Consider the following 16,057-nt stretch of genomic DNA (forward strand, 5'->3'; position numbering starts at 1 on the left):
TACGCTGTACAACCTGTTAGCACTAGGCAGGAGAGCGCATTAACATTTAAATCGCCAGTGAAAAAACGACTGCCTCCAAATGCAGGCCAACACAAGTAACACGGTGTTTTCCAAAGGCACACTAACACCGGCAGCGTCACTTCTCAAAGTATTCTAACAATTCTACAAGTATTCTAACATCAGAATACTTGTAGCCTGAGTGGATAATCACACTGTGTTGAAACAGTCTGAACTAATTAATAAACAAGTGCAGAAAAATTTGTTTCTTTTTTTTTTTTCCTTTTTGGCTGTGCTGCATGGTTTTCATTAGTTCCCTGACCAGGGACTGAACATGGGCCTCAGCAGAAAGAGCTGAGTTCTAACCACTGGAACTTCAGGGAATTTCTGGAAAAAAACAACAAAAAAAAAAAAAACAGAAAAATCACAGGGCCCTGGAAGAAATGCCTGTTTCTAGGTCTGAGGAAGAAACCCATACAAAATGAGCACTGCATGTCTTGTGCCAGACAGCAAGGAAGCTATCAAAGACTAAGGGGGTCTTGCCAAGAGGACACAGGAGCCAGTTTGAAGGAGTGCCCAAGATGGGGCAATCTGGACATAAAAACATGGTCATAATGACTGAAAGGGTTTGACACATATTAAACATATTTTAAAATATGATTAAAACTTCAGGTTTAAAAAAAAAAAACTTCAGCTTTGATGCTTAAATGCATCATGATGCTTAAAACAATAACATACTCATTGCTCACTTAAGAAAGGGGCTAGGGCATCAACTGATTATACTAAATGATAATGTAGAAAAAAGTCAAGCATGTATTCTGTCTTTCCTACAGAAGTCATGAAACACTTGATACACGGAGAAGGAAAAAGAGAATTAGGAAATCACCATTTTGAACCTAGACAACAAAGTACATCATGAGAAACACTGGGCTGGAGGAAGCACAAGCTGGAATCAAGATTGCCAGGAGAAACGTCAGTGACTTCAGTAATTCAGATGACACCGCCCTTATGGCAGAAAGTGAAGAAGAACTAAAGAGCCTCTTGATGAAAGTGAAAATGGAGAGTGAAAAAGTTGGCTTAAAGCGCAACATTCAGAAAACTAAGATCATGGCATCTGGTCCCATCATTTCATGGCAAATAGATGGGGAAACAGTGGAAAACAGTGGCTGACTTTATTTTGGGGGGCTCCAAAATCGTTGCAGATGGTGATTGCAGCCATGAAGTTAAAAGACACTTACTCCTTGGAAGGAAAGTTACAACCAACCTAGACAACCTATTAAAAAGCAGAGACATTACTTTGTCAACAAAGGTCCATCTAGTCAAGGCTATGGTTTTTCCAGTGGTCATGTATGGATGTGAGAGTTGGACTACAAAGAAAGAAAGCTGAGTACCGAAGAATTGATGCTTTTGAACTGTGGTGTTGGAGAAGACTCTTGAGAGTCCTTTGGACTGCAAGGAGATCCAACCAGTCCACCCTAAAGGAGATCAGTTCTGGGTGTTCATTGGAAGGACTGATGTTGAAGCTGAAACTCCAATACTTTGGCCACCTGATTGACTCACTTGCAAAGACCCTGATGCTGGGAAAGATTGAGGGCAGGAGGAGAAGGGGACGACAGAAGATGAGATGGTTGGATGGCATCACCGACTCAATGAACATGAGTTTGGGTAAACTCGGGGAGTTGGTGATAGACAGGGAGGCCCGGCGTGCTGCAATTCATGGGGTTGCAAAGAGTCGGACATGACTGAGTGACTGAACTGAACTGAATGATCCTAAATGGATAGTAAAACCATTAGGTACAGGGTTGATGGAGAATTTTATAATGGACAGGCTGACATCATCTGCATCCACTGATCAATCTAACATCCCAGAAGAAAGACAACCAGCACCGCCCAACAGAAGCACACAGTCCCATCCATGAAGAATTCCTGTTCCCACGCCCTCAACTGAGGCTGAATCTAACCAAATACAAAAGAACAGAGGATAGAGGAACGTGGTTATGTGTGAAACCACAGCATGAAATACCAAACATGAGAGTTTTCTACAAAACAAATGGCCCAGTTGCTTCAACAAATAACAGTATTAAAAGAAGAGGGCAGGAACTATTACAGATTAAAAGCGATTAAGAGTCATATCAACCAAATTCAGTTTGTGGACTATGCTTGAAGACTGATTCAAACAACCTGAAAAACGACATTTTTGGTAGAAATCAAGGAAATCTGAACACTTACTGGGTATTATTTTATGCTTAGGTTTTTAAGTGATATGATTATGATATGGAAGTGATGTTGTACATACATGAGGAGGAGAAACAGGAGGTAAGAAATAAATGAAACAGGAATGTTAATAATTTGTTAAATATCAACAAGATGTTAATAACTGCTGAAACTTGGTCATGGCTAGGAAAGGGCTTGCTGTATTATCCCCAGTTTTATGTATATTTTCCACAATAAAAACTAAAAGGGGTGGTGGAGTGGGGTCTCAACACCAGTGGCTTCTCCATGCTGCTTCTCCTCACCTCCCTAAGCTGAGGTTTCTGCTCTGGCCAGCTCAGTTGAGAGCTTTAAACCTTTTTTTAAATAGTGCCTCAAAAGTTTTACATGACATTCAGCAATGTTCCTCTCATACCCCTGGGCTACTTGACAGTAAACACAGGCAGAGCTAACTAATTCACAGATTTTAATAATCACTGCTTTCTATGAAAAAAGGAATAATTGGCTTTAAAAATACACAAAGGCATCCGGAAGCTGCTCCAAGAACACCAAAATTTCAGACTACTCACTACATGTTCATACAGGCAGCTGTGGATTGATACAACAAAATACTGGATGCCAAAAATTCCATACAGCAACATCTGAAGAAGCAACATGGACAGTTATAACTAGAAAGAAGGAAATGGAATGCTGGCCTCCAACACAGGCACTGACGCATGCTCTGTCTAAACAAGTCTGAACTTGGGGCAAGTGTTAAACCACAGAGATATGAATCAGAGTGAGGCAAGCTATAAGGCTGAGGTAGGACAGCAAGCTGATTCACGCCAACAGTCACGCCAAGAAAACGCTTGCCCACCAATTTAACAGAACCCTGCCAATGCACACGTACCCAGAGGTGGCAAACAACCCTGGTGTGAAACAACAGGAGGCTACCTTGCCAATCAGTGATGAGGGAGAAGAGCTTTTTTTTTAATGTTTTAATTTTAAGGCTTTTTTGGTTTTTTATTTTTGGAAACTGATCTCTATCCAAAGATAAATGACTACTCAGTCCAGCAGTAATGCCAGGAAGATGCATTGTGGATTACCAAACTAAGTGGGTTAGTGGGTGGACACACACAGGTGAAAAGCAAAGGGAAGTACGTCATAAACATGTACTCTGTTGTTGCTGACTGAACAAGGCTAAGTGCTACAGCATCCATGCTCCATTAATTGGGCAGCCTTTACTGCCATACAGGGTGCGTGTATGTCCAAAGAAGAAGTCTTTAGGTATATGACTTATTTAGCTGATATTTCATACAATTAAGGTTTTTACATCTTAGAGAACACAAACAAGACCACAGAGGACTTATTTTTTCCTTGAGGTTTGAGATTCTAAGGCTCATAATTCACTAACTTTAAAATCCCCTGGGCATCTTCAAATTGTTTAGCTCACAGGTTGAATTTTAAGGGGGGGAAACATAATCAAGAACTACCAGAAAAGGAGTTGATGGAACTACAGAGAAAATGCTTTCCCACATTCACCATCCTGCTTTTGCCCACAATCATCTTTCCTTTTTTATTTTTAAAGTAAAAAATATCAATTTTATTACATTATACATACCCTTTCAACAACATGAACAAAATATTCTGCTGGGTGCAGATGTATTCAACAGTAGGAGTTCTTGTACCAATTTGTCTTCTGAGAATATTGTTGAAAATTTGAGCCACGTCTTTCTTGCCCTATTAGGGAGACAAAAATAGCAAAATGCCTGACTAAATACCCAATGCCCATCCACGGTCCCAGATAAACTCAAATCAAGGTACTGATTAAATACCCAATGCCCATCCATGCTCCCAGATAAACTTAAATTGAGGTACTGACTAAACACCCAATGCCTGTCCACACTCTCAGATAAGCTCAAATCAAGGTACTGACTAAACACCCAATGCCCATCCACACTCTCAGATAAACTAAAATCAAGGTACTGACTAAATACCCAATGCCCATCCATGCTCCCAGATAAACTCAAATCGAGGTACTGACTAAACACCCAATGCCCATCCACACTCTCAGATAAGCTCAAATGAAGGTACTGACTAAATACCCAATGCCCATCCACACTCCCAGATAAATTCAAATCAAGGTACTGACTAAACACCCAATGCCCATCCACATTCCCAGATAAGCTCAAATCAACATACCGATTAAATATCCAATGCCCACCCACCCTCCCAAATAAACTCAAATCATGGGTCTGCGTATTTATAATTATGACTGAGTATCTGACTTTAAACATTCATAGACATTGAATTTTATTTTTTCCTTTATAATTCCAAGTTCTAGTAGTGAAATATTTTTGACATGAATAATGTGCTGACAAAGTGAAATCTCAACTACACATAATTTCAGTGATTTCTAATTCTCAGAATGATGCTGACTCAGGTATGAAAAACAAAACCTTGCTATATGCTTACATTGTTCAGGGATCTGATTCCCATCCAAAGGGAGCAAGCAGCTTCAAATAGGATGCTCGTATTGTAAACAATACATGCAGCTTCCTTTTAACAGTGATGGAAGGAGGAGAAATTGTATTCTGCTATTATAATAAAAATGAAAGAATTCTGTAAGAAGTTGAGCTTTAATGGCATGTAGACATATCCTTCTATTTTTTTTTGTGGGGGGGGGGCAGCACAGCTTGTGGCTTGCAGGATCTTACCTCCCTGATCAGGGATTGAACCTGGGCCCTTCGTAGTGAAAGTGCAGAGTCCTAACTACTGGACCACCAGGGAATTCCCCATCTCCTCCTATTAAACAAGGTCTACTTGGGAAAAATTTTATATAGATTAACAGTTAAGGTACTAAGTATCACATGACTCAATAGTTGAGAGATTAGAATTCCACCACTGTACTTTGCTAAACAAAATAGGTGGTTGTTAACTTCATATAGTGAAACTGTCTTGATCAGAAAGCTGCACAAGGAAGTAACAAATGAAGAAGTGAGTTTCAGAATGGCCATTTATACAAGGCTGACAAGTCTGCAGGGAAGTGAAGGAAACATTAAAGCTTTCCAGCAACCGAGATCACCCTGGGGCCTGTGCTAGGTTAGGGGTAGTAACAGCAATCTCAAAAACCAGTCTCAAGGGCACACATTTCTTTTAAATTTATGTCTCTAAAGTCCCAAATGAATATTAAGATCTGGGTCCAGGCTGGGGAATAGGATGGGCAGACAAAGGAGGAGGAACTGGATGGTCCCAATGCACCCCCACCTTTGCAGTGGAAATAAAAATCGTTGCTGGAATTTGACATTCTATGAAAAATATATGAAATCAGCTACACAAATGAAACTATCATAGTTCTGTTCTTTTTTCTAGTAAAGAGTTTTTTGATGTGGTCCATTAAAAAAACTCTGGGTTTGTTATATTATTGCTTCTGTTTTATGTTTTGGTTTTTTGGCTGCCAGGCATGTGAGAGATCTTAGCTCCCTAACCAGGGATTGAACCCACAGTCCCTGAATTGGAAGGCAAAGCCTTAACCACTGAACCACCAGGGAAGTTCCTCTGTTCTAAAAGATAGAAATAAATTTTGTTCTCTTTTAATTATCTACTGATAGTACATTCAAGTAACCTATGAACCACACTTTCTTCAACCTTCTCCAAAACTGAATGTGGGCTATATGTGCACGCTAAGTCACTTCAGTAGTGTCTGACTCTTTGCAATCCTATGGACTGTAGCCCACCAGGCTCCTCTGTCCTCGGGATTCTCCAGGCAAGAATACTGGAGTAGGTTGCCATGCCCTCCTCCAGGGGATCTTTCTGACACAGGGATTAAACCCATGCCTCTATGTCTCTTGCGTTGGCAGACAGCGTCTTTACCACTAGTGCCACCTGGGAAGCCTGAACCTGGCTATAGATGTCTGTCATTTTCTCCCCTGGTTTTCCAAGTACCTAAACAGACAAAGGTCCGTCTGGTCAAAGCTATGGTTTTTCCAGTAGTCATGTATGGATGTGAGAATTGGACTATAAAGAAAGCTGAGCGCCGAAGAACTGATGCTTTTGAACTGTGGTGTTGGAGAAGACTCTTGAGAGTCCCTTGAGTTGCAAGGAGATCCAACCAGTCCATCCTAAAGGAAATCAATCCTGAATATTCACTGGAAGGACTGATGCTGAGCCTGAAACCTCAATACTTTGGCCACCTGATTCGAAGAACTGACTCATTTGAAAAGACCCTGATGCTAGGAAAAATTGAAGGCGGGAAGAGAAGGGGACGACAGAGGATGAAATGGTTGGATGGCATCACCAACTCAATGGACATGAGTATGAGTAAATTCCGGGAGTTGGTGATGGACAGGGAGGCCTGGTGTCCTGCAGTCCACAGGGTCACAAAGAGTTGGACATGACTGAGCGACTGAACTGAACTGGCACAGATTTATCACCCTCAGGATGATAAATATTGGGGTTTAAACAAAGCACATCCATAACAGAGCATCAAAGAGGGGGACTGCTCATGACCATGCCAGAGCCCTTCATTATATGCTTCTCAGACTAGTTTACTCAAGACTGTTATCAAGGGCCATTCTTCTCACTAATAAATACACTAAATATCTAGCATGGCGTGATTTGGCTGTATAAACCTGGGCAACAATAACAAGTGCTGACCAGGAAATATAAACGAGTGCAGCAGGCCTGCAGTAGAAAAGCAAGCTGCGCCGTCCGGGGCATACCCAAGTATGGATGCCCATGCATGTCCAGGCTGAGGGGCCATCCAGGGCTACAGGCCCCATGCTGCCAGATTTTTCAAAGGAAGCCAGAAATTCCAAATTGTGTATAAAATCTCCTGCTGTTTTAATGGTATCCTAATTTAAATATTTAAAAGCAGTGCCATGCAAACAAAACATACATAATCTCTACTGCAATGAGTTTTCAGCAAGTTAAAGAAACAAATAAACAAAAAAACTAGATGTTCTCTAAGATCTTATCTGGGGACTCCCACGTGGCCTAGTGATGAAGAACCCGCCTGCCAATGCAGGAGATGTTTAAGAGACCCAGATTCAATCCCTGTAGAAGATCCCTGGAGGAGGGCATAGCAATCCATTCCAGTATTCTTGCCTAGAGAACCCCATGGACAGAGGAGCCTGGCAGGGCACGGTCCACAGGGTAGCAGATTCAGACACAATTGAAGCGACTTAGCGTGCACACAAGAGCTTATCTACCTCAAAAATTCTAACATTCTATGGTCTTCTTTAGATTATTTACTCTTTGAGAGCCAAGGACCAGTGAATTATGTAAAATAGCATCTATTTAATAAATATACCTGAATTAAAGGGTATAACAAATACCTAAAAAACTTCATATACGATGTCGTCAAAGAAGGAGGAAAGACATGGCCTAAGTCTGTTATACGCTTGAGTTCCTGACCTAGCACCGCTAATTAGGCAGGCAGCCCAAGCATGCTTACTGGTCAGTACCCTGGAGCCAAGAGCCCAACAAGAATCTTAAAACATTTCAGAAGAGAGAGCATAGGAAAAGGACTATGAAGAAGTTAGTGTTTTGGAAAAATAAAAAACTTATTTCTTACCTCAAAGTCAATGAGCTGCAAATCAGCTACCAGGGTGCTGAGGAGCCCACTGTTATACAGTTCTTGGGCGAGCTGTGCCACTGCCTCTGTCTGCGGCTCCTTCTCGTTTGTGCCATATAGAATTTCCTTCATGGCAACCAGATTCTTGGAAACTTCTTCTGTAGCCTGATTTTGGGGGAAGAAGAGAAGAACAACTCATTTTAATAAACATAAATAACACACCTACATTTGCTCAATACCTTCTCTACATATTACATACCCACAGAAGGGACACAAAGGTGGGCAGGCCCCGTCCCTGCCCTCGGCAGTAAAACACTGCACAGGTGGGGACTGACGTGTGTGCTCAACAGGGAAGGCCAGCAGCTGCCCAACCTGTACACCCCAACTGAAAACAGGCTGTTAGAGTAGAAAGAGAACAGGGAGAATGGGTTCAGTTCTGCTCAAATGGGAGGGAAACCACATGGAAGAGCCAGCTGAGCTGCCCCTGAGAATGGAGACACCCTGACAAGCAAGGACCAGCTGGGGAGAAGCAGACTGAGGGGGAATGGCATGAACTGGGGGTGAGGGACAGGCAGAGAACAGTTGTGGAGGGAGTGGTTGAAGAGACGAAGCCGAAAGAAGCTCTGAATGCAAAGCTAAAATGTCAGCAATATATTACAAGTTGCTAAAAAGCTTCTACTTTGGCCAAGATCAAAACAAGGGTCAGATTTACCTATCCCCCTGAAAAAGATAAAAAAATGGGAGAAAATCTATCACATAATTAGTTTTAAACACTGAACTTCGGGCAGCACAGGACAGCGATCCCTGAGAGAAGGGAAACCAATGAAGTGAGCCTCATGACTGTCCTAGCTCATTGCCAGACCACAACACAGGGAGGACAAGCTCCACGTGAGGAGACAGAGCTGGGAATCTGTGGGAAGCCTTGGTCCTTTTTCAGGGCAAAGACAAGAGAGGAGAGCTCCACTGCAGAGTGTTAGAGACCTGCAGAAGGCTTGCCTGCTTCTCCAGCTGAGCGCTGGTGAACACATGCATGTGAGGAAAGTACCCAAGGCCAGGGAACAGAGCCATGGAGCTCACGCAAGGCTCCCATCAACGTGATGGAAAAACCTCATGTTCACAGGCATCAAGCAGAGCTCTCCAAGGGTTTTGTCTCTGCAGTTATAAAAAACTAGCCGGGGACTAAACTCTGCTCTCCAACAAAACTTAAAAGCCAGCCTGCAAAGAATCCAAAATGGAAAATACAACCAATAATGGGGACAAAAACCAGTCAATAGTAACAACTCTGCAAAGTGACCCAGATGGTAGAAATTAAACAAGGACATTAAAAGTTACCAGAACTACAGACAGTATGTTCAGGAAAAAAATGAGCATGTTAAGTAAAGATATAGAAGGCATTGGGAAAAAAAAAGACCAAAATCAAACACTTAAAAACTACAATTTCTGAAATAAAAATTACACTAGATGGGATTAATAGCAGATTACACAGTGAGGAAGAAATGGTTAGTAAATACGAAGACAGAGCAATAAAAGCTATCCACAATGAAACACAAAGAGAGGGAGGAAAAAAGCACATCAGTGAGCTACAGGATGACTGCAGGCAGTCTAATACTGGGTTGGCCAAAAGTTTGTTCAGATTTTTCTGTGAGAAGTTTCAGGAACACCCAATGAACTTTTTGGCCTACCCAATACATGTGTAGCTATAGTCCCCAGGGGAGGGGGAGGGTCAGACAAAACGTGAACACACAATGGCTGAAAAATTTTCCCAATTTGACGAAAACTATAATCCCATGGAGCCAAGAAGTTAAAAAAAAAAAAAAAATCCTAAGCACAAGAAACAGAGAAAACAATCAAACTGCTTAAATTCAGTGAAGAAAAAAATCTTAAAAGCAACCAGAGGGGAAAAAACATTACGGACAAAGAATCAAAAACTGACAACAGACTTGACAAAAATGATGCAAGTCAAAAGAGAGCGGAGGAATGTCATTAAAGTTACTAAACTGTCATTGCAGAATTCTATACCTAGTAAAAATATTATCCAAAAGTGAAGGGGAAATGAGTTTTTAAGACACGGAAAAGCTGACAGATTTTGTCACCAGCAGTCCTGCATTACAGGAAATATTGGAGACTCAAGATGAGAATCTGTGTATACAGAAAAGAATGAAGAGCACTGGAAATAGAGATATGGATAGATTTAAAGATTTTTCCATTATTAAAAAAGTCTTTAAAAGATAACTTAAAAAATTATACTTAAAGTATCATTTGTTTAAAGTATAAACAACTGTATTCTGGGTTTATGACATATATAAGGGCCTTCCCTGGTGGCTCAGACAGTAAAGAATCTCGCTGTAATGCAGGGGACCTGGGTCCGATCCCTGGGTCAGGAAGTTCCCCTAAAAAGGGAATAGCTACCCACTCTAGTATTCTTGCCTGGAGAATTCCAGGGACAGAGGAGTCTGGTGGGCTACAGTCCATGGGGTCACAAACAGTTGGACATGACTGAGCGACTAACACAACACCACAATTGTATTCTGGGGTTATGACATAAATATAGAACAAGAATATGTGGTAATGGCAGCTCAAAGAGGTACACGAAGCAGTACAGTGCTTCTTGAAGACAAACCACAGTGATAAAAGCATACACTCTCAGTCCTAAAAAAGACACCCAAAAAACACACACAGTGAAGAAAACCAAAACTGTCAAAGCTAATAAGCCAACAAAGTAGAATATTCAAGTTATGTGGAAAACCATAAAGGCTATAAAAAAGCTAAATAAACAAATATTTATGACCAGAAATATATTTTAGGGGGATTACTTAGCACAGACTCAGAGGGCATCAGCACTTCATAGTACTTAAAGAATCATCTGTGTCCATGGTACTCCCTTTTACAACCTTCTAATCTTACCAAATGATCACATTGCTTCACCTTAAGTATTTCCAGCATCTAGAAATGCAGTAATAGTAGACTTTAGACAGAAAACTGTTTGAAAATTTTATAGTTGAGACAAACACTGCCTTACTATAGCATCTGCTGGTCCTGGGTCTGCAAGGCAGATACGGTTGTACCCAAACTTCTCTTCCACATGAAGACTACTCACTGAGAACAGCTTGCCTGTCTCTCCTAAATAGAGAATCTCCAGAAAAACCTCCTCTCAACTTCTTTAACTATCCTTCTCAGAAAGGCAGGACTGATGCTCCAAATCCATCCTGATGGATGGTGACACCAGGCCACCACTTCCCTGCAAATGTGGCAAATGTACTGTAGCTCAGGGCTCCTTTAAGGATTTTTGCAATTACTCATTCCAAGCTGGTTCTTTGAATAACACTGCAATGATAGCTTTAACTCTTCTCACTATTTAATTTCATTAACAGCCCATCAGTCAACACTATGTTCCAGACTGTGAAGGACATCCAAAATGTCAGCTATTGCTCTCATATTTGTACCACTTGAAAATCTGACAGGTAGGCGTGCCTCCCACGGCCTTATCGTTAACCAAAATGCTGAAATGGAAGTAACTGAATGGAGACTAACAGTATGCCTTTGAATCGTCACGCTCCTTTCAGTAATGATCTACTAATCATCTCTGGGCTTCCCTGGTGGCTCAGCTGGTAAAAGAATCTGCCTGCAATACAGGAGACCCAGGTTCGATCCTGGGTCGGGAAGATACTCTAGCGAAGGAGATGGCAGCCCACTCCAATACTCTTGCCTGGAAAATCCCATGGACAGAGGAGCCTGGTAGGCTACAGTCCATGGGGTCGCCAGGAGTCCGACACGACTGAGCAAACAAACAAACAAGAAGCAGAGCTTAGCCTTCTCTGCTTCTCTGACTAGATCAAAGTTTTGAGGCTCTTAATAACCCTTCATATGTCTCAGTTTATACTTTGCTTTGAAACCATGATATGATTTTAAATCTGAATTCAGACTGTACTCTCTGCTTTCCAATAGCAAAAATGAAGTATTCACTAAGGTGGGGGAAGGGGGAGTGAATAGTTAAAGGTATGGGGTTTCTTTTTGAGGTAATGAAATTTCTAAAATTGACTGTGGTTGTTTGCGGTTGCATATCACCTGTGAATAAACTAAGAACTACTGAACTGTATACTTTAGATGGGTGAACTGTGTGATGTGCAAGTTATATCTGAACAAAGCTGTTTTTAAAAAACAGAAGAGAGAAGCAAGGTAACATGCTTCTATGATGAAACACCCTTGGATTCACACATGAAGCCCGCTTCTTCCCTTTCAGCAGACGACACTGTCACCTAATCACAAAGGGAGGAAAACACCATCCAATTCTCTCCTCTGCTAACCATTATACTCATCTACCTATACTAACCTTCCTGGCTTCTGAATTCCACTCACCTCCTCCCTTCTCAGGATCTCCTCCATCCTGTCTGTTATCTTATCGGCTCATATAGTCAACCCCCCTCTTACTTGATTCTCCCAAACTCAACTTTAAATATGATCTAGATTCCCATTAACAAAATTAAAGAAGCTCTCCTTTGATCCCATAAGCCCCCGCCCCTCCGGCTACTGCCCACCCATAATTAAATCTCTCAAAACATCTTGTGTCTGTTACAGTCTACATCTCTTTCTCTCTTTCCTATTCACTCTTCGGGCCAATCCCATGTGGCTTCTATAGTTAGTACTTCACAGGTTTTAGACAGCCACCAAGGACCTGCCTGCCATTAAATACAATTTTTAGTCTTCATTACATGTGAGCTCTTGGCAGCATTTGAAGCTGTTGATTACACCCTTCTTTTAAAACTGCTTCTCCCTGTACTGTGTGACTTACCAACACCCTCTTTTTTTGTCTTCCTGGTTGCTCTTTCTGTCTCCTTTTTGGCTCATCCTTCTTGAGTGGGTCATTTAAATACTGGGACTATCTCCAAGCAGAGTACAAGGCCTTCTTCTCATTCTATCATCTCTTCAAAAGTGACCTCATCCACACCCACAACTTTAATTAACACCTAAATGCAATGCCTCAGATTCTTATCTCTAATTTTGTTCTCTTCCTAGTGTATTAAGCAGTTTATTCACAGTGCCTACTACTTGAAGTGTCTCTACTTGGATGTCTCAAAGTACCTCAGATCTAACGTGTCTAGAGCAGAACTCACGGTCTTGCCCCAAAGCCTGGTGTTCTTCCCTTGTTCCCTGTTTCAGGGGATGATATACCACTGATGATATTCTTATAACATGTGAGAAATTTAAGATTCATCCTTGACTCTTCCCTCTTCAGCACCCTGCCTCAACATCTCATTTATCACAAAATCTCTAAAATCCATCCATTTAGACCCCACATCACCATTCAATTGGAGTCCCCATAACTCCTGTCTGGACTACTAAGCAGCCTACTGACTTGAATTCCCTACAGTCTGTTCTCCACATCACAACCAGGACGATCTTTTCACAACACAAAATGATGACAATTTCTGACTAAATCTTAAAATGGTTAAATCTTTGTGCTTAAAATACTTCGATTACCTATTGCTCTTAGGGTGCAGAAAATTCCCTTTTGACGTGGCCCATAAAACCCTGTATGGTGGATGTGTCCCCTCTGACCTGACCCTGTGCTGCAATTCCTCCCCACTATCCACACACCAAAGCGCTGGTCACACTGGGCCCCTTTCGGGCCCCTGTGCACGTGGCTTCCTGAGCCCACAATGTTCTCTGTGCCCACATGGTGCCCCACCTGCTGGCCAACTCCCACTCCCTTCACGGCTTGGCTCTGGTCAGCGCCTCAGAGAAGTCTTTCTGAGGCAACTCCGTCCTCCTGCCTCTTCTTCAGAGTCTCTCACAGCTACAAGCAACCTTGCTCTCCCCTGTGATTTTCAGCTCACGTCCGCTTCCTCCTGCCCCATCAGAAGCCCCATGCTTGCAGAGGCTCTGTACATACCTGACTGAACATGAGTGCACGTGATTGCTGGATATAAAATGCAGATGGACACTGGATGTAGGGAAACGTGCTGTTCTTACACCATAAAAATCAAGGAATTCCCCTTAAAAAGAAGTGCAGATACAGGGACCTGAAGGAAGGACACTTTGCAGCATCTCACCAAGAAAAGTGAAGGGAACCTACCCGGCAGAGTGACAGTGGTGAGCAAGGAACCCAGCTCCCTGTTTCCTCCAAGTAGTCTGGGAGAATACATACCAGAGTGAGCACCGCCTACCTAGGGGGAAGGTAACAATACTCTCACTGTGCACCTGCTGTATTTCAGATATGTTTGAATGGTTTACAATTCACATTTTAATTTTTAAAGAGCAAAATAACAAAGGGAATGAGAGAAATAGATCAAAGTATTCACTATACTTGTAACAACTGTCTTATTTTTGCTTCTCTTTCACTCCTCCCCACATGATACCCCTCCCTAAATTTTTAAGATTTCTAACAAATAACTAAGTATATAGCTCGACATATGTAAACAGGTCTACCAATCACACCTTGAAAAACTGCCAAATAAAAAGCTGAAGACTAGAATAGGGCTTAACAGATAAAAGGTTGACTCAAACTACTCCAAAGTAGAGAATGGCACTGGGAATAAGACACTTCCAAACCTGAGTACTTCCATGGTTAGTCACCACCCACATAGGATAATCAGCAGCATGATATAAAAGAAAAACTAAAAATCATCAACTTTTAAAGTTTTATTTTTTTGGCCTCGCTCCCAACCAGCAATCAAATCTGTGCCCTCAGCAGTGAAAGCATTGAGTCCTGACCACTGGACCATCAGGGAATTCCCTAAAATTCATCAACTTTATTGTTTATTAACAGGCCTGATATATAAGAATAATCAAGTTCATATCTCAATTGATGACTTTTAATTTTATGCATATTTCAACCATTTGTGTAATTTCTGTTCCCCATTATATAAATTACAAGTTGATTTTTTAAAAAAAGCTTAAAAAAGAAATAAAAATGACCATATATTAAACTAAACATGATCTGAAAAGCTTATGTAGTGTTTCACCAGAAAAGGCGATGCAGCAAGAATTTACTGAATGAAGATGCCATGTACAGAATAAATAAACTTAGCTGTTCTCATTTAGATTTCACATGGTTCCCTTCATCAGCGTTCACATTAGGGACCCTGCCCAGTGCCCACTGTCTGGCCAGCCTGCATTCTGTCCACATGTTCTCTGCCTCTGACCACATCTACCTTATCTGCCACCTCCCAGCTTGTCCCCTCACACCTACTCAGTAAGCTATTCACACTTACAGCTCCTCACAACTGTACCCTCGTCAAGCTGCTGAGATCACCATGACACCTCATCTCCTGGGCTCCTTACTGGTCATGTTATACCTGTCCTGCTAAGCCTGCAAGTTTCAGGGCTGCCCGTGCTCACAGTTCCAGTTCTCTTCCCTAAACAACATCAGATGTTCTTTACTGAAAACTTTCTCTGCTTCAGCCGCAGGGTAGAGAAGGTGATGGAATCTGTGTACACCTGGTTCAAGAAAATTCATGTTGTTCAACTACCTTCACTCAGCCAGAAACATTCCTTCAAACTGGATGGATTTCCCGACCGGCCACTCCCAGCAGCAAATATTCCAAAACTGTTCCACTTTCCTCCAGAGACCTTAGCTCTCTTTCTCTGGTCCATATCTGAACAGCTAGCTTCACTTCCCCCATACCAAGACAAGACTTGAAAACATCTTCGACTTCCTCAATCCACCCTGATTTATTTCTGCCATTCTTTGTCTCAACCCTGGAGATACACCAAAATCACTTGGGGGACTTTTAAACAAAGATGCTCACTTCCCTAAGAGACTTACTAGTAACAAAAACATTCTTTTTACATGGAGATGCCCTTTAACCATGTGCTCACCTGTGAACAGCACTGAGACTACTGACCTCGTGTGCCTCCTGAAAGGACACACTGGAAAGCGCACATCACTTCTGTTTTTTTCTTGCCAAAAAAGGCATCACCTACGTTGACTCATGAGGAATATCAGCCAAACCCAAATTAAGCGACAGTCTACAAAATAACTGGCCAGTGTTTTTCAAAAGTGCCAAGGTCATAAAAGTCAAAGACTGAGAAACTGTTCCTGATTAATGGAGACTAAGGAGATGTTACAGCTAAATGCAACTGTGTGATCCTGAATGGGATCCTGGCCCAGAAAAAAACACATTAGCAGGACAACAGTGGAAATGTGAAAAAGGCCTGTGGATTAGTTAGTAGTAGCAGTATAGCATATCAATGTTCGCTTCCTGATTAGATCACTGTATTGCGGCTACATAAAATGTTAACATTTGGGGAAGGGTACTCTTTTCTTATGATGTCAGATCCCCAGCAAAGGTCCTC

The 16,057-nt window shown here is 41.8% G+C and overlaps 1 protein-coding gene across 1 annotated transcript in view; it reads right to left on the minus strand.

Annotated features, from left to right (window-relative positions):
• The window catches only part of CAB39 (calcium binding protein 39), a 102,320-nt gene that overhangs the window by 24,453 nt on the left and 61,810 nt on the right, over positions 1-16,057 (minus strand). Inside the window, exons 3-4 of the mRNA XM_086335867.1 lie at positions 7,763-7,927; positions 3,809-3,927 (exon numbers count right to left, since the gene is read on the minus strand). Of these exons, the coding sequence (XP_086191993.1) occupies positions 3,809-3,927; positions 7,763-7,927 (284 nt within the window). The remainder of the gene's footprint in view (positions 1-3,808; positions 3,928-7,762; positions 7,928-16,057) is intronic.

This window comes from Bos grunniens, chromosome 2, assembly GCF_055505025.1.
Source record: "Bos grunniens cultivar Pamir isolate PY7600 chromosome 2, Bosgru_T2T1.0, whole genome shotgun sequence".
Classification (NCBI taxonomy): domain Eukaryota; kingdom Metazoa; phylum Chordata; class Mammalia; order Artiodactyla; family Bovidae; genus Bos; species Bos grunniens.